Raw genomic sequence first — 24,618 nt, 5'->3', positions numbered from 1 at the left:
AGCCTCAAAAAAAAAAAAAAAAAAAAAAACAAACTTGGGAATCAATCTAACAAAAGAGGTGAAAGACCTCTACAATGAAAACTATAGACCACTAAAGAAAGAAATTGAAGAAGACCTTAGAAGATGGAAAGATCTCCCGTGCTGTTGGACAGGCAGTATTAATATTATCAAAATGACCATACTTCCATATATAGATTTAATGCAATTCCAATAAAAATCCCAATGACATTCCTCATAGAAATAGAGAAAGCAATCATGAAATTCATCTAGAAGAACAAAAAAACCCAGAATAGCCAAAGCAATTCTGGGCAGACCTTAAACTCTACTATAAATCAATAGTAACAAAAATGGCATAGTATTGGTACCAAAATAGATGGGTAGTCCAATGGTTCAGAATAGAAGACACAGAGACAAACCCACATAAGTACAGTTACTCATACTAGAAAAAAGTGCCAAAAACATACAATGGAGAAAAGATAGCCTGTTCAACAAATGGTGCTAGCAAAACTGGAAATCCATATGTAGTAAAACGAAATTAAACTCCTATTTCTCACTCTGTACAAAACTCAACTCAAAATGGATCAAGGATCTAGGAATTAGACCTGAGACCCTTCACCAGACAGAAGAAAAAGTAGGTCCAAATCTTCATCATGTTGGCTTAGGATCAGACTTCTTAACAAGACCGCCATAGCACAAGAAATAAAAGCAAGAATCAATAAATGGGATGGATTCGAACTAAAAAGCTTCTTCTCAGCAAAGGAAACAATCAATAATGTGAAAAGAGAGCTTACAGAGTGGGAGAAAATCTTTTCTAGACACACTTCAGACAGAGCACTACTCTCCAAAATTTATAAAGAACTTAAAAAACTTTACACCAAAAATGCAAGAACCCAATCAATAAATGGGCTAAGGACCTGGGCAGACACTTTACAGAAGAAGATATTTGGGTGATCAACAAATATATGACAAAGTGCTCATCATCTCTAGTAATTAGAGAATGGCAAATTAAAACCACCCTAAGATTTCATCTAACTCCAATTAGAATGGCTATTATCAAGAACACAAGCAATGATAAGTGTTGGCATGGATATGGAGAAAAAGGCACACTCAGACTTTGCTGGTGGAGTTGCAAATTGGTGCAGCCACTCTGGAAAGCAGTATGGAGATTCCTCAAAAGACTTGGAATGGACCCACCATTTGACCCAGCTATCCCACTTCTCAGTTTATAAAGAGCATACTACAGTGATACAGTCACATCAAGGTTCACAGCTGCTCAATTCACAATAGCTAGATTTGTGGAACCAACCTAAATGCCCTTCAATTGATGAATGGACAAAGAAACTGTGGTATATATACACAATGGAATATTACTCAGCTATAAAGAAGAATAAAATTATGGCATTTCCTGGTAAAAGGATGGAGTTGGAGAATATCATGCTAAGTGAAATAAGCCAATCCCAAAAAATCAAAGACCGAATGTTTTCTCTGATAAGTGGATGATGATACATAATGGGGAGGTGGGGCAAGAGAAGAATGGAGGAACTTTGGATGGTATAGAGGAAAATGACCTGGGAGTAGGTGGAGGAAGGAAAGATAGTAGACTGAGACAGACAGTATTATCCTATGTATATGTATGATTACATGAATGGTGTGTATCTACATTGTGTACAACCATAGAAATGAAAAGTTGTACCCCATCTGTGTACAATGAATCAAAATGCAGTCTGTAAAAATAAAAATTTAAATTATAAAAAAACAAAATAATTCAACATATTTGAATTTTTACAAAAATAAATGTTATCTTTCTTATACTTTTATAGTAAGATCCACACTTTCTTCCGCTTTTTTAACAAGAATTTATTAAATGGTAGCATGCATGACAAGCTTTAATCTAAGTACTGGGGACACAAAAATGTATCAGGTACAAACTTTGCTTTTATGAGCCTCAAAATTAGAGGAAGATTGAAACATAAACATCTAATTAATATATTCTATATGATAATTGAAGGATAAACAAACTGGTAAGAGTTCATAGAAGCAGAAAAATAATATTTTCATCAAATTAATTAAGAACTCTTTGCAGATTTTAAAATTAGGGGTGATATTAAAAATAGTCAGCAGCCAGCATGAAGGGAATGAGCCAATCAGATGGAGCTATAGGCAGCTAGTATCTTTGACACAGAGTCATAAGAGTTTCATAAAGAAACCATATTCCAGATTCACAACAGATTCTCCTGCAAGTTCAGAAAGGATGTTATTTTTTTCAAGCACAAAGGCTAGACATCACAGGAAGATCTTTTCTGAACCTGCCATATGGTTTCTTTATGAAAAGTTTTTGTGGCTCTTTGTTGAAGCATATTTCTCTCCGGTATTCAAAAGTGTCTATTGCCTGGGGCTGGATTGTGGCTCTGTGATAGAGCGCTTGCCTGTCATGTGTGAGACCCTGTGTTCAATCCTTAGCACTGCATGTAAATAAAAAAATGAAATAAATAAAGACTCATTGACAACTAAAAAGTATTTTTAAAAAAAGCGTCTGTTGCCTGTAGCACAAGATACAAAAGATTTGATTTTGGAATGACATAGTTTATAATTGATGTCACTGGTATAAGAAAGATCAAAGCATTGATAAAGGAATGGAAAACTTTGGTAGAAACTTTGATGAAGAGCAATGTTTAAGCTACACGTATTATAAATGAGGACTCAAAGGACTCTGGAAAATAGCAGAATTCAATTTAAGAGTGTTTTAAAGAGGCACAGCACCAAATGCTTCTGAGAAATCAAGTAAAAGATTAGATTTAACAATGAAATCTTTCTGAGATCACAGTTGGTTATATGATGAGGTGGAAGCTAGACCGAAATGTACTGAGAAAGGGAATAGAATTTTAAATAGAATGTAATTACCTTTGAAAAGTTTAAAAGGAGGGAAAAAGAAATAATGTTGATAGGTAATGGGCAAGATAAATGAAGAGAGAATACATATATTTATAATTTTCGATACATTTTTTCCATATATGCATTATTTTAAGTTGAGGTAAAGTACACATAACGTTTACCAACTTGACCATTTTTAAGTGCTCAGTGTAATAGCATTAAATACATTCATACTATTGTGCAGTCAATCTTCAAGGACATTTTCACCTTGTAAAACTTGAAAACTTAAAAACCCTATGCTCATTTCCCCCTACCCCCAAACCCCTGATAACCACAATTCTACTTTCTTCTGTATGAATCTGACTCCTCTGTATATCTTATGTAAGTGGAGTTGTATAGTATTAATCTTCTTGTTATCCCCTTATTTCACTTAGCCTAAGGTCCTTAAGGTTCATCCATGTTGTAGCATGTGTCAGAATGGAAGGCTGTCTTTTCAAGATGAGAGAGATTAGAGATTGCTTAAATTCTAAAGAGGAGAAAACTATAACAAGGATATTTGAAGATGTGTGACAAAAAAGGGAAGAATCTATATTTGCAATTCAGAAGGAGGTAGCAAGGGAGGTAGCTCCTAGTAGGGATGGGAGAATATCATGATGAGGAAAAGAGGAAAGAATGAGTATATACACACATTGCTGTGTGTGAATCGATTTTTTTTAATTGCTTGAGTGAATAAAAGAATGAATGAATGACAAACATTTCTATTCCATGGATACACATTATAGAACTAACTAGTTATCTTTAAAAATCCAGCCCTTAATCAGAATATGGCTAGATGAACATTCCTATCCTTCAACAAAGAATTTTAACACCTGAATTTTCTGGATAGGAGTCAGCAGTGTTTCTTTTCTTTACAAGGAATAGCATTAAAGGTATAGAATTTATGGTCTTAGATTAACAAGCAGTATTTTCTAACCTACCACTCTAAAAGACTTAGATCATAATTAACTTTTCACGAAATTGTGACAGTGGGAACCACTGAACACATAACCACTGAGGACATTTCTCCTGAATATAAAAAGATCTGACTTTAGCACAAGAACCACTTTGAAATTCTTACCAACAGTTTCTGCTCTGAGAGATGCAATAGATACCTCTGCTCCAATCAGTCCAAAAAGAAGCGGCTGAAAAATGTCCCAGGCAACTGCAATTATCTTTTCAACCTCTGCCTAAAAGAAAACAAACAGAACACATGCATTTTTGTTATGTGAAACTACAAATGTCAAGACTTTAACTAATTTGAATCAAAATCATTTGACCTGAGATAGGCTTTCTTTTCTTATTTTTTTTAAATTTTGTGGTGCTAGAGATCAAACTCAGGGCCTCTTGCATGCTAAGAAAGACTCAATCACTGAGCTGCATGCCCAGTCCAAGACAGGTTTTATTTCTACGACGACCATAAACGAAGGATTAACTAAGAACAGAGAAAACAAGTGCATGAAGATATTTCTAACACAGATGAGTAAATGGCCAAAAAACTTAAGATGCTAAAATTCAGAAATCAGAGAAACACATATTAAAATGATATGACTTTTGGGGGGTGAGAGAGAGGACCCAGCACATTAGAAAAAAATACTATAAAGTTTTCATAATGTCAAGTATTTGTGAGATTGTAAGGAAACACTAATTGGGAGGAGAGCAAGTTAATAAGCTTTTTTATGGAAAAGAAATTAGTATCTGTTAACATTAAGAATTTATATTGAACAGATATTCTTTTCGGTTAACTAATAAGAATCTATATTTTTGGATGATATTTTATGCTGTTATATCTCTTTAAGAATCTGTAATTCCTTATTGAGTAAATTACAGAGAAAGATTACATTATTTCTTTTTCTCCTTCATTTTTATTATTTCTGGTATGTTTATTAGGCTGAAGATTCTATTTCTGTTAGTTTAAAAATGTTGAAAGTATGTTAGAGTTTGATTGATTTAACGGTTCTATGGTGATAAAATGCAAACATTTATATTTTTATATTATAAGGAAAGTGATAAACTTAGGTTCAAATCTATCACCATTAATTGCAAGTAGCCTACGTCTCAGCACCTTATTTGTAAAATGATAGAGTATATTAAGATCCTGTATTGTTTAATGACAAAAATTAGTTTTGTCAAAACTGGGGTCCATTTGCTAGCCTTCCACATAACTTTAATTTTTATCCTAATTTAGTTTTTGAGTATATCATAATGAAAGCTTAGACTGTAGTTGATAATCATAGTAATAAAGAACAAGAATAAACGCTATTTAAGTTGCTTAGTTTTTTTTGTTGCTGTGACTACTTTTGAGGGGAGTCTTCAAATAGATTTCATACATCCAGGACATCAATAAAAGTGGAAGAACTAAAGAGTTTATCAAATAATTTCTATTTCTAAACAGTAGACAAAAATCAATTTGTTTTTTGATTATGACACTTTAGTTGACATCGGACATGGACTTATATACTGTAAAACTTAAAAATGGGGAGAAAAGTCACATCTTCTTGTGGCTTTTACATAAGGTCAAAACTAAAATGAAATTTTTAATAAATAAAATGGATTCATCAAATAGGCAATTTACAGAAAAAGTTAAGACCATAGCAACGAAGACTATTATCTGTTGAAAATTAAGACCACTTTATACATCTGTATGTACCATTAGTAAGAATTTTCAAAAATGTAAATCACAATCAAGGATGGAGAAAAGAAGAAAGTTAAGAGAAATGGAGATTTCTTCTTGAGTTAGGTATCTATTTGAGTTGATAGTTCTCAGATAATTTAGCAATTCAGAAAATCCAAAGTATATGAAGAAAAGAAAACCTCATAATTATAAAGGTTGTCAAAAGAAGCACTGAATTTGAAAACATAGATGAAAGAGGGGTTTAAAATTGTGACTGTATTTAAATGACACAATTGATTATTATTGGGGAAACCAAGCAGAAAAACCTGATGTTGTGTCACAAAAATACACATACAAACACAATTATAAAATATTTTAGTTTCTTGAAGTGTCACAACTCGAGGAACTGCTATCTTCTAGTAATTTGCCAAAATAATAAAAACAAAGAAAAGAGGAGAGGCATCAGATGTATGTTCTCCAGGCCTTTTAGAAAACATGAAGTTGTTACTTTGGTCACATTTCTGGGCATGTACAAGAAGGATGATATTGCAGACATCAAGGGAATGGGTATTGTTCAAAAAGGAATGCCCCGCAAATGTTACCAAGGCAAAACTAGGAGTGACTACCTAGCACGCCGTTGGTGTTGTAAACAAGCAATCTAAGGTCGAGATTTTGCCAAGAGATTTAACGTGTATATTGAGCATTATCAACTCAAGACAGGTTTCTGAGCTCACGCATGAAGGAAAATGATCAGAAGAAAGAAGAGGAGGTAGCTGGATTCAACTGAAGCACAAGCCTGTACTGCCTAGAGAAGCACACTTTGTGAGAACCAGTAAAAAGAAGCCTGAGCTTCTGGAACCTATTTCTCATGAATTCATGGTGTGAGAGCTGTTAAACAAACAAACAAACAAACAGCAACACAAAAAGACTCTTCAGAGTGTAAAATATTTTTCTTAATTTTGAGTGGAAGTGTGGAGAGTTCTTTCCCCTAAAGAAATATTTAAAGCAAAAAAAAAGAAAAAGAAAGTATAACAACTCAACAGCAATATTGTTAGAATACTACAGAATTTACAAGAGTATCATTTCCATTTTCCTACATACTAGTTACAACGATTTTTTTAGACATTATTTTTGTCTTCATTTTATAGTTGAAAAAACCGAGTATTAAAGAAGGCAAATAACTTGCTTGGGATTATACAGGAAGAGGGTAATAGAACTGGAATTAGAATCCCAATCTCCATAGCTTAAATCTTACACACTTTTAGTTATGTCATGCTGCTTTGGCAGAAGTTAACAGAAATAACTGGGCTATAATTTACTGAGTATTCTATGAGTACGTGCTAAGTGCTCTGTAGAGGATTTCCCTCATTCCTCTACTCTATGAAGTCGTTGCTATATCACTTCCCATTTTAGAGAAAAGGAAATGAAGCTGAAGAAGTTAGATAATTTGTACCTGGTCATACAGTAGTAAACTACAGTGTCGAGATTAGCCTTAGAAATCTCAACTCTTAGACTATGCTATCCTACTGAACCAGGGAGAAAAGAATCCCAATTCTGGACTCATTGATTTGATAGCTTCAGAAGTAGGAACTTATCTTAAGTCCTAAATTGGAAAAGACATGGAGAGGAACTATTGGCACATTCCTGATTCAATAAACATTAGTTTTCTTTCCTTTCTTTAAGGAACCATTTTGACATATACAAATGGCCTGTTTTCATCCAGGCTCTGCCACTTACTAGCTGTTTGACCTTAGGCAATCTATTTAATATTAATCCTTGGTGTACTCATTTGTAAAATGAGTCTTGTATCTACCTTTCAAGGTTATTAATATGAATAAGTGAGGCATCTTTAAGGAAAATTAAAATTATGAGAGAAAAGCTCATAATAAGAGGTCGATAGGTCTGATGACATGAAAATAGAAGATCTGAGTCCTGAACAAGATAAAAAAGGCACAAAATGTTAATAGCATATATTTAGATGTGTGTTATGTGAGCACATATATCAATAACTGAATAATCAACACTTTGCACTTCAGACATACAGATTCTCAAGCCCCATCATACTCTACCTATATTTTAAACTGGCAAAGTTATAATGAGATAGGTATCTCATTATTACTCGTAGAAAAGTAAACAGGTACAATTCCAGAAAGCAGAAATTAACAAACAAAAAAGACCTATCAATGAAAAAGGGAAAAAATACAAATGGCTAAATGTATTTTAAAGAAGATTCAATTTCATTGTTAATAAAAGAAGCTTAAAAGAAAACAAGATACTACTTTTTACCCATCAGTATGGCTGAAGATCAAAACCAATAATATTTTAAGCTAGTGTTTCCACATACTAGCAGTATCAGTCAACTTCAAGAATTACCTAAGGGGCTGGGATTGTGGCTCAGTGGTGCTCACCGAGTGCTCACTGAGCATGTGTAAGGCACTGGGTTGATTCTCAGCTACAACTAAAAAAAATTTTTTTGAAAATTGCCTACAGACATTTCATTTACCAGGTAGAGTCATTATTTTTATATTTATCTATTGAAGAGAAACTTCCTGTTATAAACCGAGTACTTATATCATCCCTTATTTTTCTATGACTTCACTTTCTTTGTGGGTAGAGGCAAGGTTATAGGATGAAGGGGTGTACTGCCTCCTTGCTTCTCTCTAAGGACTCACTGCTTTCTGTCTACCCTGCCAGCCTGGGCTGCTGATTAATGAACCCTGCTCTAGGAAGCTCTCACCCACTCCATCGCAGAATAGCATATGATCTTGTCAAGTTTGAATCTATTTTTTTAAAAAAGTATCTGGAAATTAAAATAAATAAATGGCAACAGTAAATTTTCATAATACATATTGAGAAAATGAATATTGTTAAAGTTCTTGAAAATAAGAAAAACTAAAATAACTTTATTAAAATGAAAAAAAACCTTCATGTTATTGTTTCCTTTGCTGAGAAGAAATCCAACCCATTTATTGATTCTTTTTTTAAATATAACTTTGTTTTATTTTTTTATGTGGTGCTGAGGATCAAACCTAGTGCCTCACACATGCTAGGCAAGTGCTCTACCACTGAGCCACAATCCCAGCTCCCCATTTATTAATTCTTGATTTTATTTCTTGTACTTTAGGAGTCTTGTTAAGGAAGTCTGGTCCTAAGCTGACATGATGAAGATTTTGGCCTACTTTTTCTTCTGTTAGGCATAGGATCTTTGGTCTCATTCCTAGGTCCTTGTTCTACTTTGAGTTGAGTTTTGTGCAGGGTGAGAGATGGGGATTTAATTTCATTTTGCTGCATATGGACTTCTGGTTTTCCCAGCACCATTTGTTGAAGAAGCTATCTTTTCTCCAATGTATGTTTTTGGCACCTTTGTCTAGTATGAGATAACTGTATGGGGGTTTGTCTCTGTGTCTTCTATTCTGTACCATTGGTTTACCTGTCTATTTTGGTGCTAATATCGTGCTGCTGCTCTGTAGTATAGTTTAAGATCTGATATTGTGATGCCTCCTATCAAAAATGTGACAAGAGATCCTACAGAGTGGGAGAAAATCTTTACCACATTCACATTAAATTGAGCATAATCTTCAGGATATATAAAGAATTCAAAAAACTGAACACCAAAAAAAAAAAGTAACACAATTAATAAATAAGCTAAGGAACTGAGCAGACACTTCATAGAAGATATATAATCAATCAATAAATATATGAAAAATGATCAACTTCTCTAGTAATTAGAGAAATGCAAATCAAAGTCACTCTAATATTTCATCTCACTCCAGTTAGAATGGCAATGATCAAGAGTACAAACAACAACAAGTGTTGACATGGATGTGGGGAAAAAGGTACATTCATACATTGCTGGTGGGACTGCAAATTAGTGCAATCACTCTGGAAAGCAGTTTGGAGATTCCTCAGAAAACTTGGAATGGAACCACCATTTGACCCAGCTACCCACTCCTTGGTCTATACCCAAAGGACTTAAAATCAGCATACTACAGTGATGCAGCCACATCAATATTTATAACAGCTCAGTTCCCCATAGCTAAGCTATGGAACCAACCTAGATGCCCTTCAATTAATGAACGGATCAAGAAACTGTAGTATACATACACAATGGAATATTGCTTAGCCTTAAAGAAGATTAAAATTATGGCATTTGCAGATAAATGGATGGAGTTGGAGAATATCAGGCTAAGCAAAATAAGCCAAACCCCCAAAACTAAAGGCTAAATGTTTTCTTTGATATGTGGATACTGATCCATAATGGGGTGGGGTGGCCAGGGAAGAATGGAAGAACTTTAGATGGGGCAGAGGGGAGGAGGGAAGGGGGAAGGCATGGAGGTGGGAAAGAGATGTTGGAATGAGATGGACATCATTACCCTAGGTACATGTATGAACACTGAATGGTATGACTTTACATTATGTACAACCAGAGAAATGAAAAGTTGTGTTCCATTCATGTACAAGGAATAGAAATGCATTCTGCTGTCATGTATAACTAAATAGACAAATAAAAAAATAAAATGAGAAAAATCCTTTTGACAAACTGGCTAGTAATTTCGTGAAAAGATGATTAGCTTTACTCATAAAGAAATACAAATCAAATCAGTAGTGACATATATTTTTTACCTATCAGATTTCAAATTACCTGATGACTAAATTACTCAAATAAGAAAAGCAGATCCTCTTATATACCATTGTTGAGAATGTAAATCTGTACAACCTTTTAATGTGGCAAATTGATATTCTCAAAGTATAATTGTGCATACTCTTTCCTAGAGCAATCCCATTTCTAAAAATTTATCTTATAGAGAAACTCAAAGATATATTGTATTTTGTTGATTTTAAGACATTTTTAAATTTCTGATATTAGAATGTTTTGGTATAGCTTAATTGGCAGTTTTTTTCTTTCTTTCTTGGTAGTATGTAAAATAATGTTGTTTTAAGAATTGATAATGTCTTAGGGTTTAGGAAATATGGTATGTATAAGGATATTTTATAGAAGCACTGTTTATCTAGGCATAAAACCAGAATACTCTAAATATATTTTAGTAGGAGACTGGTTAAATAAAGTATAATCTAGTAAGGTAGTGTAATACTCTGCAGCCATTAAAAAATAATAATAAGGAAGAAAGGAGTCTGGTATGGTAGCCCATGCTTACAGTCCCAGCTACACAGGAGGCCGAGGCAGAAGGATCACAAGTACAAGGCCAGCCTGGACAATTTAGTGTGCAATCCTGTTTCAAAATAAAAAACAAAAAAGGGGTTGGGGATGTAGGTCAGTGGCAGATCACCGCCCTTGCATGCATAAGGTTCTAGATTCAATTCCTAGTACCACAACATGTAATAAAAGTAAACTAAATAGAATAAGGAAGACATCAGAGTAGTATAACTATGATATATTTTAAGTAAGCGGGCAAAAGGATGTGCATACATGCACTGGGTGTACATTTGTTTATGTACAGAAAATAACTTTTGTGATTAAAATTTTTATTAATTTAATGTTAAGAAAGTATCTGAAAAGAAAAATATTAGTCTGGCCCAAATCAGCCATTAGCAGGACTTAAAATGGTATTCACCTTTTTGTTGCTCCATCCCATGCCTGCAAGGAAAGCCATGACCAATGTGCACAGTCCTCCTGATCCAGGAAAACCAAAGTACACACTGCTGAACACAGCTAGCACAGAGGACCCCAAAACAAGGAATGTCCTCTTCCACACGAGCTTGCCCTTTAAGAGAAAAATGCTGATTAGCTCAATTATTTCAAATAACTGATTCTTAATTATAAAATTTTCCATAGACACAATGTAGAGGGAAATAAAAATGCCCAATTCAGTATACAACATTTATTTTATCTTCCTTAACAAACAGAATTACCAATGTAAGATTCTCATTTAGAAATGTCAATTCTTTTCCTCTGCAGTAATCAATGCAGAATTTCACAAGGTTTAAGAGTGGCACCAAAAAGCACACAGGTTTTGGAGCCAGAAAGAACAGGACAGGTTAAAAGTCACTTTTTTACATCATTGGCTTAACCTCTCTAAGTTGTTTCCTCATCTCTAAAAGCATTTACATCAATAGGGTTTTTGGGGAAGGTTAAAGATACAACTTTATTATTTTCAGTCTCTCTCTCTTTTTTTTCCTTCAGTCATAAGTTTTTAATTTCAACAAGTCTCCAGTTGAAAAATACATATTCCTTTCTCAGAAAAAACTCTCCTTTTTTAAAAATTTATTTTTATTGTACACAAATGGGATACATACTGTTTCTCTATACATGAAGTAAAGGCATACCATTTGTGTAGTCATACTTTTACATAGGATAATAGTGTTGGATTCATTGTTATTTTTTCCTTTCCCCTACCCCTCCCACCCCTCTTTTCCCTCTATACAATTCCTCCTTCCTCCATTCTTACCTCCCTCCCAACCCCACTATGTGTCATTCATCCGCTTATGAGCAAGATCATTCATCCTTTGGTTTTTTAAGATTGGCTTATCTCACTTAGCATGATATTCTCCAATTTCATCCATTTTCCTGCAAATGCCATAATTTTATCATACTTTATGGCTGAGTAATATTCCATTGTGTGTATATACCACAGTTTCTTTATCCATTCATAATCAACTGAAGGGCATCTAGTTTGGTTCCACAATCTGGCTATGGTGAATTGAGCAGCTATGAACATTGATGTGGCTGTATCTCTGTAGGTGTGCTGATTTTAAGTCCTTTGGGTATAGGCCAAGGAGTGGGATAGCTAGGTCAAATGGTGGTTCCATACCAAGATTTCTAAGGAGTCTCCACGCTGCTTTCCAGAGTGGCTGCACTAATTTGCAGTCCCACCAGCAATGTATGAATGTACCTTTTTCCCCAAATCCTCACCAACACCTATTATTGCTTGTATTCTTGATAATTGCCATTCTAATTGGGGTGAGATTGAATCTTAGGGTGGTTTTGATTTGCATTTCTCTTATTACTGGAGATGTTGAACATGTTTTCAGATATCTGTTTACTGATTGTAGATCTTCTTCTGTGAAGTGTCTGTTCATTTCCTTAGCCCATTTCTTTTTTCTTCTTTTTTTTTAATTTCATATATGCTTTTATTTATTTTTTATTTTTTTTATTGTAAATAAATGGGATACATGTTGTTTCTCTGTTTGTACATGGCATAAAGGCATACCATTTGTGTAATCATAAATTTACATAGAGTAATGTTGTTTGATTCATTCTGTTATTTTTTCCCTTCCCCCCACCCCTCCCACCCCTCTTTTCCCTCTATACAGTCCTTCCTTCCTCCATTCTTGCCCCCCTCCCTAACCCTAACTCTAACCCTAACACTAATAACTCTTCCCTCCCCCCATTATGTGTCATCATCCACTTATTAGCGATATCATTCGTCTTTGGCTTTTTGAGATTTAGCCCATTTCTTGATTGGGTTCTTTGTATTATTGGTTAGAGTTTTTTGAGTTCTTTACAGATTCTGGAGGTTAGTAGTCTATCTGAAGTATTAGTGGCAAAGATTTTCTCCCACTCTGTAGGCTCTTTCTTCACATTGCTGATAGTTTCCTTTGCTGAGAGAAAGCTTTTTAGTTTGAATCTATCCCAGTTATTGATTCTTGCTTTTATTTCTTGTGTTATGGGAGTCCTGTTGAAGAAGTCTGATCCTAAGCTGACATGTTGAAGATTTGGACCTACTTTTTCTTCTATAAGATGCAGGGTCTCTTATAGAAGAGACCCCCCTTGATTCCAAGGTCCTTGAGACATTGTGAGTTGAGTTTTGTGCAGGGTGAGAGATAGGGGTTTAGTTTCATTCTGCTGCACATGGATTTCCAGTTTTCCCAGCACCATTTGTTGAAGAGGCTATCTTTTCTCCATTGCATATTTTTGGCACCTTTGTCTAGTATGAGAAAATTGTATTTATTTGGGTTTGTGTACCATTGATCTATCTGTCTATTTTGGTACCAATACCATGCCGTTTTTGTTACTATTGCTTTGTAGTAGAGCTGAAGATCTGGTATTGTGATACCCTCCACTTCACTCTTCCTGCTAAGGATTGCTTTAACTATTCTGGGTTTCTTATTCCAGATGAATTTCATAATTGCTTGCTATATTTCTGTAAGGTACGTCATTTCGATTTTAATTGGAATTGCATTGAATCTGTATAGCACTTTAGGTAATATGGCCATTTTGACAATATTAATTCTGCCTATCCATGAACATGGGAGATCTTTCCATCTTCTAAGGTTTTCTTTAATTTCTTTCTTTCTGTTCTGTAGTTCTCATTGTATAGGTCTTTCACCTCTTTTGTTAGATTGATTCCCAAGTATTTTATTTTTTTCGAGGCTATTGTGAATGGGGTAGTTTTCCTAATTTCTCTTTCCAAAGAGTCATCACTTATGTATAAAAATGCATTAGATTTATGAGCATTGATCTTATATCCTGCTACTTTACTGAATTCACTTATGAGTTCTAAAAGTTTTCTGGTGGAACTTCCTGGATCCTCTAAGTATATAACATGTCATCAGCAAATAGAAATAGTTTTAGTTCTTTTCCTATTCATATCCCTTTAATTTCTTTGGTCTGTCGAATTGCTCTGGCTAGAGTTTCAAGGACAATGTTGAATAGAAGTGGTGAAAGAGGACATCCCTGCCTTGTTCCAGTTTTTAGGGGGAATGCTTTCAGTTTTTCACCATTTAGAATGATATTAGCCATGGGCTTAGCATAGATAGCCTTTACAATGTTAAGGAATGTTCCCACTATCCCTATTTTTTCTAGTGTTTTGAGCATGAAGGGATGCTGTATTTTATCAAATGCTTTTTCTGCATCTATCGCAATAATCATGTGCTTCTTGACTTTAAGTCTGTTGCTTCGGTGAATTACATTTACTGACTTCCAGATGTCAAACCAACCTTGCATCCCTGGGATAAAACCTACTTGACTGTGGTGCGCTATCTTTTTAATATATTTTTGTATACGAGTTGCTAAAATTTTGTTGAGAATTTTTGCGTCGATGTTCATTAAGGATATTGGTCTGAAATTTTCTTTCCTCGATGTCTCTCTGTCTGGTTTAGGTATCAGGGTAATATTGCCTTCATAGAATGAGTTTGGAAGGGTTCCCTCCTCTTCTATTTCATGAAACACTTTGAGAAGTATTGGAATGAGCTCTTCTGTAAAGGTTTTGTAGAACTCGGCTGAGAACCCATCTGGTCCCGGACTTTTCTTTGTTGGTAGGCTTTTGATGACTTCTTCTATTTCATTACTTGAAATTGGTCTATTTAAATTGTGTATGTCCTCCTGATTCAGTTTAGGTAATTCAGATTTTTCTAGAAACCTACTGATATCTTCGAGATTTTCTATTTTTTTGGAGTAGAGATTTTCAAAATAGCTTCTGATTATGTTTTGTATTTCACGCATGTCTGTTGTGATACTTCCTGTTCATCCCGAATTTTAGTAATTTGAGTTTTCTCTCTCCTTCTCTTTGTTAGTGTGGCTACGGGTCTGTCAATTTTGTTTATTTTTTCAAAGAACCAACTATTTATTTTGTCAATTTTTTCAATTATTTCTTTTGTTTTGATTTCCTTGATTTCAGCTCTGATTTTAACTATTTCCTGTCTTCTCCTACTTTTGGTGTTGCTCTGTTCTTCTTTTTCTAGGGCTTTGAGCTGTAGTGTTAGGTCGTTTATTTGTTGATATTTTCTTCTTTTATTGAATGCGCTCCATGAAATAAATTTTCCTCTAAGTACTGCTTTCATAGTGTCCTAGAGATTTTGATATGATGTATCTTTGTTCTCGTTTACCTCTAAGAATTTTATTTCCCTCCTGATGTCTTCTGTTATCCATTCATCATATAATCTTCTTGTATTTACTAACAGGAGCTTTGTGGCATAATATATGGTCTATTTTAGAGAAGGATCCATGTGCTGCTGAGAAGAAAGTGTATTTGCTCTTTGTTGGATGATATATTCTATATATGTCTGTTAAGTCAAAATTCTTGATTGTGTTACTGAGATCTATGGTTTCTTTGTTCAATTTTTGTTTGGAAAATCTGTCCAGTGGTGAGAGAGGTGTGCTAAAATTGCCTAGTATTATTGTGTTGTGGTCTATTTGATTTCTGGAATTGAGAAGGATTTGTTTGACGTACATGGATGAGCCAATGTTTGGGGCATAGATATTTATGATTGTTATGTCTTGCTGATTTATGCTTCCCTTAAGCAGTATGAAATGTCCTTCTTTATCCCTTCTGACTAACTCTCGCTCAAAGTCCACATTATCTGAAATGTGATGGGTATTCCAGCTTTTTTGCTGAGTCCATGTGCATGGTATTTTTTTCCCATGCTCTCACCTTTAGTCTGTGGGTATCTCTCCCTATGAGATGAGTCTCTTGCAGGCAGCAAATTGTTGGATCTTCCTTTTTAATCCAATCTGCCAGTCTATGTCTTTTGATTGAGGAGTTCAGGCCATTAACATTCAGGGTTATTATTATTATTTTTTTGTTGTTGTTGTTTTTATTTTATTGTAAACAAATGGGATACATGTTGTTTCTCTGTTTGTACATGGCATAAAGCCAAACCATTTGTGTAATCATAAATTTACATAGAGTAATGTTGTTTGATTCGTTCTGTTATTTTTTCCCTTCCCCCCACCCCTCTCACCCCTCTTTTCCCTCTATACAGTGCTTCCTTCCTCCATACTTGCCCCCCCTCCCTAACCCTAACTCTAACCCTAACACTAACCCTTCCCTCCCCCCATTATGTGTCATCATCCACTTATTAGCAATATCATTTGTCCTTTAGCTTTTTGAGATTGGCTTATCTCAGTTAGCATGATATTCTCCAATTTCATCCATTTGCCTGCAAATGCCATAATTTTATCATTCTTCATGGCAGAGTAATATTCCATTGTATATATATGCCACAGTTTCTTTATCCTTTCATCAACTGAAGGGCATCTAGGTTGGTTCCACAGTCTGGCTATTGTGAATTGAGCAGCTATGAACATTGATGTGGCTGTATCTCTGTAGTATGCTGATTTTAAGTCCTTTGGGTATAGGCCAAGGAGTGGGATAGCTGGGTCAAATGGAGGGTCCATTCCAAGTTTTCTAAGGAATCTCCACACTGCTTTCCAGAGTGGCTGTATTAATTTACAGCCCCACCAGCAATGTATGAGTGTACCTTTCTCCCCACATCCTCGCCAACACCTGTTGTTGCTCGTATTCTTGATAATCGCCATTTTAATTGAGGTGAGATGGAATCTTAGGGTGGTTTTGATTTGCATTTCTCTTATTACTAGAGATGTTGAACATTTTTCCATATGTTTGTTGATTGCTTGTTGATCTTCTTCTGTGAAGTGTCTATTCATTTCCTTAGCCCATTTGTCAACTGGATTATTTGAATTCTTGGAGTAGAGTTTTTTGAGTTCTTAATAGATTCTGGAGATTAGTGCTCTATCTGAAGTATGATTGGCAAAAAGATATTCTCTCAATCTGTAGGCTCTTTCTTCACATTGCTGATAGTTTCCTTTGCTGAGAGAAAGCTTTTTAGTTTGAATCTATCCCAGTTATTGATTCTTGCTTTTATTTCTTGTGCTATGGGAGTCCTGTTAAGGAAGTCTGGTCCTAAGCCGACATGTTGAAGATCTGGACCTACTTTTTCTTCTATAATCTGCAGGGTCTCTGGTCTGATTCCGAGGTCCTTAATCCATTTTGAGTTTAGTTTCGTGCATGGTGAGAGATATGGGTTTAGTTTCATTCTGTTGCATATGGATTTCCAATTCTCCCAGCACCATTTGTTGAAGAGGCTATCTTTTCTCCATTGCATATTTTTGGCACCTTTGTCTAGTATGAGAAAATTGTATTTATTTGGGTTTGTGTCCGTGTCCTCTATTCTGTACCACTGATCTACCTTTCTATTTTGGTACCAATACCATGCCGTTTTTGTTACTATTGCTTTGTAGTAGAGTTGAAGATCTGGTATTGCGATACCCCCTGCTTCATTCTTTCTACTGAGGATTGCTTTAGCCATTCTGGGTTTCTTATTCTTCCAGATGAATCTCATAATTGCTTGCTCTATTTTTGTAAGGTATGTCATTGGGATTTTAATTGGAATTGCATTGAATCTGTATAGCACTTTAGGTAGTATGGCCATTTTGACAATATTAATTCTTCCTATCCAAGAACATGGAAGATCTTTCCATCTTCTAAGGTGTTCTTTAATTTCTTTCTTTAGTGTTCTATAGTTCTCATTGTAGAGGTCTTTCACCTCTTTTGTGAGATTGATTCCCAAGTATTTTATTTTTTTCGAGGCTATTGTGAATGGGGTAGTTTTCCTAATTTCTCTTTCTGAAGATTCATAACTTATGTATAAAAATATGGAACGCTTCACGAATTTGCGTGTCATCCTTGCGCAGGGGCCATGCTAATCTTCTCTGTATCGTTCCAATTTTAGTATATGTGCTGCCGAAGGGAGCACCAGGGTTATTATTGAGATATGATTTGTATTCCTGGTCATTTGGCTCTTTTTTTTTTTTTTTTGACATGTCTTGGTTTCTCCTTTATTTGACTATTCCTTTAGGATAGTTCCTCCCTTTGCTGATTTGTATAGTTGGTTTTCATCTCTTCCTCATGGAATATTTTGCTGAGAATGTTCTGTAATGCTGGCTTTCTTTTTGTAAATTCTTTTAGCTTTCGTTTATCATGGAAGGATTTTATTTCGTTGTCAAATCTGAAGGTAAGTTTTGCTGGGTATAAGATTCTTGGTTGGCATCTGTTTTCTTTCAGGGCTTGGAAAATGTTGTTCCAGGCCCTTCTAGCTTTTAGGGTCTGGATTGAAAATCTGCTGATATCCGTATTGGTTTCCCCCTGAATGTAATTTGGTTCTTTTCTCTCACAGCCTTTAAAATTCTGTCTTTATTTTGTATGTTAGGTATTTTCATTATAATGTGCCTTGGTGTGGGTCTGTTGTAATTTTGTGTATTTGGCGTCCTATAAGCCTCTTGTACTTGATTTTCCATTTCATTCTTCAGATTTGGGAAATTTTCTGATATTATTTCATTGAATACATTGTTTATTCCTTTGGTTTGTTTCTCTAAGCCTTCCTCAATCCCAATAATTCTTAAATTTGGCCTTTTCATGATATCCCATAATTCTTGTAGATTCTGTTCATGATTTCTTACCATCTTCTCTGTTTGCTCACCTTTGTTTTCAAGATTAAATATTTTGTCTTCAATATCTGAGATTCTGTCTTCCAGGTGTTCTATCCTATTGGTTATTCTTTCTATGGAGTTTTTAATTTGATTTATTGTTTCCTTCATTTCAAGGATTTGTGTTTTGTTTTTTTTCAATATCTCTAACTCTTTATTGAAATGATCTTTTGCTTCCTGTATTTGCTCTTTTAACTGTCGATTGGTGCGATCATTCAATGCCTACATTTGCTCTTTCATCTCCTCCTTCAATGCCTGCATTTGTTCTTTCATTTCATCGTTTGCTTCCCTGATCATTTTAATTACGTACATTCTAAACTCCCTTTCTGTCATTTCTTCTGCCATGCTGTCATTGGATTTTATTGATGTAACATCTAGATTTGTTTGGGACATTTTCTTCCCTTGTTTTCTCATATTGCTCAGGTATCAGTGGATTGCTGAGATATTGTAGATTTCCTCTATTGACTTACAGTGTCCCTGAAGATTTCTAGTATATCCCCTCTTAGCCTCAGTAGGCTGAAGTCTTGGAGGAAGTTGATAATGTGGTGCTCCACAAGGAAGCTGCCTCTCTAGGGGTGGTGGCCTTCAGGTGGGGTATATACCCTGCTAGTGGGCAGAGGTGCCTCCACTTGTTGACCAATGGTCATCCAAAGGGGAACTAGACTGCGGGCTGAGGCAAGGCTTGTTTGGGTCTGTGTCTCTGGTTCTACCGCCCTTGTGGGAAAACCGTGCCCGGCACGGAAGACTCACCCGGTGGGGACGTCTCGCTGGTCAGCTCCCCTCCTATAGGTTCCTCTCAATCCACAACTACTGCCTGGGCTGGGCAGCCCTCCTCTGCAATGTTCCCAGGGGCCTGGACCTGCCTCCTGGGCCTGGGAGCCTCGCCCTGCACCAACGCGTCTCAGTAGGCCGCCCCTCCTCAGAGAAGCTGCCCGCAGTCCTGGAGCCTTCCCTCCGCCCCAAGAGTCTCTTTATGCGGCTCCTCCACCTAGAAGCCGCCTAGGGTCCTGGGACCTGCTCTGTGCCTAATTGTCTGGCTGTGCAGCCCCTCCTCTGAGCAGCCGCCTGGGGTCCTGGGGCAGTCCCTCGGAGTCTAAGCGAATCGCTGCACGCATCCTCCTTTAAGCAGTTGCCGTAGTCTCTCTCTTTAATTGGATGCTTTGGTTTTTCCTTAAAAAGTTCTTGAATACCAACACTCTTTAACAGCCCACAGACTGAGAGCAGTTGTTTGTTCTTGTTCCTTTCCAAATTTCTTGGTCACTTTAGAAAGCAGTTCTTTAAAAGTGATTGACTTGGAGGCATGCATGCTCTGGGGGTAGATTACATGAGGTCTCTCCCAGCTTCACTATTTTCTAATTACATGACCTTGTTCAAGTCACTTATCTTCCTAAGCCTTAATTCCCTTGTCAGTTAAGAGCTCATATTAATAGTACTGTCTTTATGGAGTATTTTGTGGACTGCACTAGATCAGCACTTCCCTACAGAATGTTCAGCGATGACAGAATTGTTCTGTCTACCTATTTATAAAAATGATGTATATCTGCTACAGTCATAAGTATCTACTGGCTGCCATATTGAACACAGCCCCTAGATGATTTACTATGTCATTTTATGCTCAGTAAGAAACAAAAGTAAGCTATCATTTTTCTTTTTATGTTATTGTGCAATTAGAATAATCTTATAAGGAGCTAGAGATGTCATTCAGTGATAGAGCAATTGCCTAGCATGCAAAAGGCCCTGGGTTTATTCCCCAGTACTACACAAAATAAAAAAAAAAAAGAATAAAACCATAATTTTCTGCATTCATTAACTTTTTTACACAAGTTTTTCCTTGAAGGTTTTGAAGCACAATAAAAATTTAAATCAATATATACTCTGATATGGTACTGGGGATTGAACTTGGGCACTTTACCACTGACCTACATCCCCAGGACTTTTTATTTTTTATTTTCAAGACAGGGTCTTGGAGTTGCTTGGAGCCTCGATAAATTGCTGAGGCTGGCTTTGAACTTGCAACCTTCATGCCTCAGCCTCCAGAGCTGCTGGGATTACAGGTGTGTGCCACCATGCCTGGCATGTGCTGCTGTGTCTAGCATTACTTTTCTTAAAGTTCTTTACAGTTAAGTTTCTGATTCTATTCAAAATACTCTGAAATTTCATAATAATGCCAATTTATAGAAAGAAAACATTTTCATATGTTTATCAACCCAAAGAGATTTAAGTGGATAAAGGAAAATAAACCTTTTTTCTTATTAGGAAATCATTGCATATGTTCAGGAACTTTGATCTACTTGAAAACAAATGTTTTACTGTATTATAATGAGATGTTAAAAGTCTTATCTATTTGAAAATATTAGAATCTACGGTATTTTGATACTAAAAAAGAGGGTCAAGAAAAACCATCACACCTTAATTTAGTTGAGTATTATGAAACTTTTTAAAAAAGTGCATTTCCTATTATTTTGGAATTGATATTATTTATCTTATGGTGAAATTCAAAATGTATATAATGTAAATATACATAATATATTTTATATATTTATATAAAATGTAAATATAATCCAGGACTGCATTAAAATCTCATATATTTTAGTCTTCTTCATAAATTTCACTAATAGTACAGACATAGCAGGAAGTGATTTTAAAAAGGGTAACCATTTTATGAAACATGTCCCTCATATCCACTTTAAAGGAAGTGTTCTAAAGTGTTTTTCTAGTGATGTTTTAGAGTACAGCGTTCCTACAGATTAATTCTTTCACCTGGTCACTGCTTGGAAAGTACCGAATAAAAAATCCAAGAAGAGATCCAGTTGCTACACCAAGGACCACCTCCAAGACACCTCTGAGGACATTAAAAACTGTGGATCCTGAAAAACACATAGAAAGAAAAACTCCAGACAGAACCCTAAATCCATAAACACACAGCTACGATCACCTAAATACGTGGGAGGAAATTCTTACAAGCATTTCCTATTCTCTACATTCTCAGATCTATTGACTTTAAATGTCTAATAAAATGGGTCTATCTTAAAGAGTAAGCATATTATTTGGGAACCAGCTTCAAAACAAGCATAAGGTATGATTTACGCACTCCTTTGTATGTTTACTTTAATAAAAGTCTACTTAAAGGACCTGACAAATGATGAAAAATTCGGTTCATGACTCAGACCTACCTTGTTCAATGACATTATACGTATAGGCTAGGGGAGTAAACGGATCTAGTTAAGTTTTTAAATTACTACTTAAATGCTTGATTTAAACAAAAATTAACAAATAGACATTGATTTCATTAGCTGTGATTTGAACTTAAGGATCTAATATGAACTGGAGATGTAGCTCTGTGGTAGCATGCTTGCCTGATATGTGAAGCCCCAGGTTTAACCCCCCAATGGTGCAGTGGAGGAAAGAAGAATCTGCCATTAAAATCAAGAACTGTCTTCTTTTTCTCAAATGCTTACTCTAAAAAGAAATCTGAAATTATTTTTGAAATTTCCCTTAGAAGGCTCTTTGTTGCTTAACTTCTTTGAAATATTGTAATAAAGCAGTAAATAGAACCAACATGTCTTCCCTCACAGCAAATAGGACTTTGGAAACTAATTTTTTCAAAAAATCTTTGTTAGTGGGCTGGGGCTGGGGATCAATGGCTGAGCACTTGCCTAGCATCACATAAAAATAAAGCAATAAAATAAAGGCATGCTGTCCATCTACAACTACAAAATTTTTTATACAGAAAATTATATTAAAATTGTTCTACATATCAAGCAATTCTTTAAGACTATGCCCCAAAAAACCACAATGTACTGATTATTGTGGTTTCTTATTATTATGGCAATCACTTCTTCTCTTATTTAAAAATAATTCCATTTGAAATAATTTTATGTAGCTAGTATAACTCCCTGCTAGGTAAATGGTGTACCTGTCCAAAGCCTCTAGCTATGGTAGGTGCATTGTGCTCAAGTTGTTACAGTAAATAATTTATTCTAAATGAAAATGATGTACCATATATCACAGAATAATTATTGCAGATTTTATGCCAAGTTTTTTTTTTTTTACAAAAAAGTGGGGTGCAACCATTACACAAAGCTTTTTTTTTTTTTTTTCTTTATTGTGCTGGTATTACTTAAAAATCACTTATTACTAAACTGTCTTTGATGCATGATTAGGATGCATGGAATACTCATGAATCTATGTTAATGCAGTGGTGACATTTATGTGGTGGCAACCATTATATAGTGAAATATAGTAGATAAAGTTTCAGTCTTTTGTATAATAAGGTTGTTTAAAAAAAATGCTGCCTCAAAATTAAAAAAATAAAAAGGGCTGGGAATGTGGCTCAGTCATTATGTACCCCTGGGTTCAATCACTGGTATCACTACCACCACCACCAAGAAATTATTGGGCATCTCCCCTGAAATTTCAAATTCAGTAACCTAGCAGGATTCACATCCAAATGGTCTGAGGACCAAATTTAGGGGGTAGGGCAGAGTAACATGACAGAATCAGCTTAGAAGGTTTTCAAGACTGAGAACTATTGTTTTAAAGGCATATACCAGGAAAACAGCCAGAACATTCACCTGCATAGGTTCAGGAGAGTTAAAATGAAGACATGAATGTCAATTGGAGTTCGTAAGTAAAAAAGAAAATTTTTGATTTTTAAGGTTCTTGAACAAGAAAGTAACATTATGAAAATGATATTTTAAAAAGATGATGTAATTTACCAGGGACTGATAAGGCTGACTCTGGAGCAATGAGAAAGGGCAAGGTCCTAGATAATCAGTATGAATCCTATATAATCATAAAATGGAAAGATAACTATAGGGATTGAAGAGAATGAGAATAGCAAATTTTCAAAAAAGAGTTTCCACTGAAGAATTCGGAGCTAAACTTAGGCTATAATCACACTTTGTCAATAATAAGAAGTTGTAAATTTTATATTCCAATTTTTGTGAAAAATTAAAAAAGAAACTTGTGCTATGTCAAAAGATATAAAAGAGCTGAATCTCTTCTCAGCTTTTTGTCTAAGATTGAGTGTAGTATTTGTCAACATTTTAGTAAAAGGTATTGAATAACGGTGGGGGGGCAATGCCTTCAGTTTCTCTTTCATTACTACTTGAAACAAAATGCATCCATTTCAGATACTTATTGGGTATTAGTATGATACCTTTTAAAATCATTGCTTTTATTTTCTTTTGTGTGAAATCTCAAGAATTAAGCTTTCTTAGAGCTCTCCAAGCAGAAGCTGAGCCCTTCCTTCTTTAAACAGTACACCGGCATCCCCTATGCCTGTGCTTGCTGCTCACTCCTTGAGCAGTCTGTATCTAGACAGAAGAAGTAAATAAAGATATTTCTGTTCTTCCTTAGGTTCAGGAATCCCCCCCTTGCTTTCCCTATTTTTAATTTGTCTTATGCAAATATGCTATGCTTCCAGCAGTTTAACCTGTCTCTCAAGAACGAGAGACCAGCATGTAAACAGATTCATTTACCTGTGGAAAAGGCCATGCCCAAGCACGTGTTGAAGCCAGTGATGGCCAGAATGTCATCAAAGCTGCCAGCAGCCATGAGTAAGGTCGGGACCCCCTTCTCAACCCCATAGCCTCCTGCCTGCAAAAGGAGCATGGACGGCACCACCACGGCTGGAGACACGGCTCCTAGGACAAAACTAAGCACAGGGTGCTTCAGACACATGTGACCATGTTGTACTCATTTTTATTACTTAAAAAAATGACAACAACCTCTACTGCTTTAAAAGTCAGATTTTGGACAACAATAGTCTCAAATGACAGAGAAACACTATACACATGAAAGTTCTACAGAACATGGTATTTCAAAGTAAGTATACCCATGAACAACCTGTTTGGAACTATTTAGGTTGCCTAAAATAAACATTTATGAATGGTGTAGACGTTCTCAT

At 35.4% G+C, this 24,618-nt stretch overlaps 1 protein-coding gene across 3 annotated transcripts in view; it reads right to left on the bottom strand.

The window, feature by feature from the left end:
• SLC9B2 (solute carrier family 9 member B2) overlaps positions 1 to 24,618 on the bottom strand; it is a 138,845-nt gene that overhangs the window by 88,722 nt on the left and 25,505 nt on the right. For all 3 annotated transcript variants that reach the window (XM_079154684.1, XM_079154686.1, XM_079154685.1), the window contains exons 7-10: positions 24,191 to 24,366; positions 21,468 to 21,574; positions 11,095 to 11,244; positions 3,989 to 4,097 (exon numbers count right to left, since the gene is read on the bottom strand). In XM_079154684.1, coding sequence (XP_079010810.1) covers positions 3,989 to 4,097; positions 11,095 to 11,244; positions 21,468 to 21,574; positions 24,191 to 24,366 — 542 coding nt within the window. The remainder of the gene's footprint in view (positions 1 to 3,988; positions 4,098 to 11,094; positions 11,245 to 21,467; positions 21,575 to 24,190; positions 24,367 to 24,618) is intronic.

The sequence above is a fragment of the Sciurus vulgaris genome, assembly GCF_902686455.1.
Source record: "Sciurus vulgaris genome assembly, chromosome: 9".
NCBI classification, from domain to species: Eukaryota; Metazoa; Chordata; class Mammalia; order Rodentia; family Sciuridae; genus Sciurus; species Sciurus vulgaris.
Note: the sequence above shows the minus strand (reverse complement) of the source record. Positions and strands in the feature narration are given on the sequence as shown.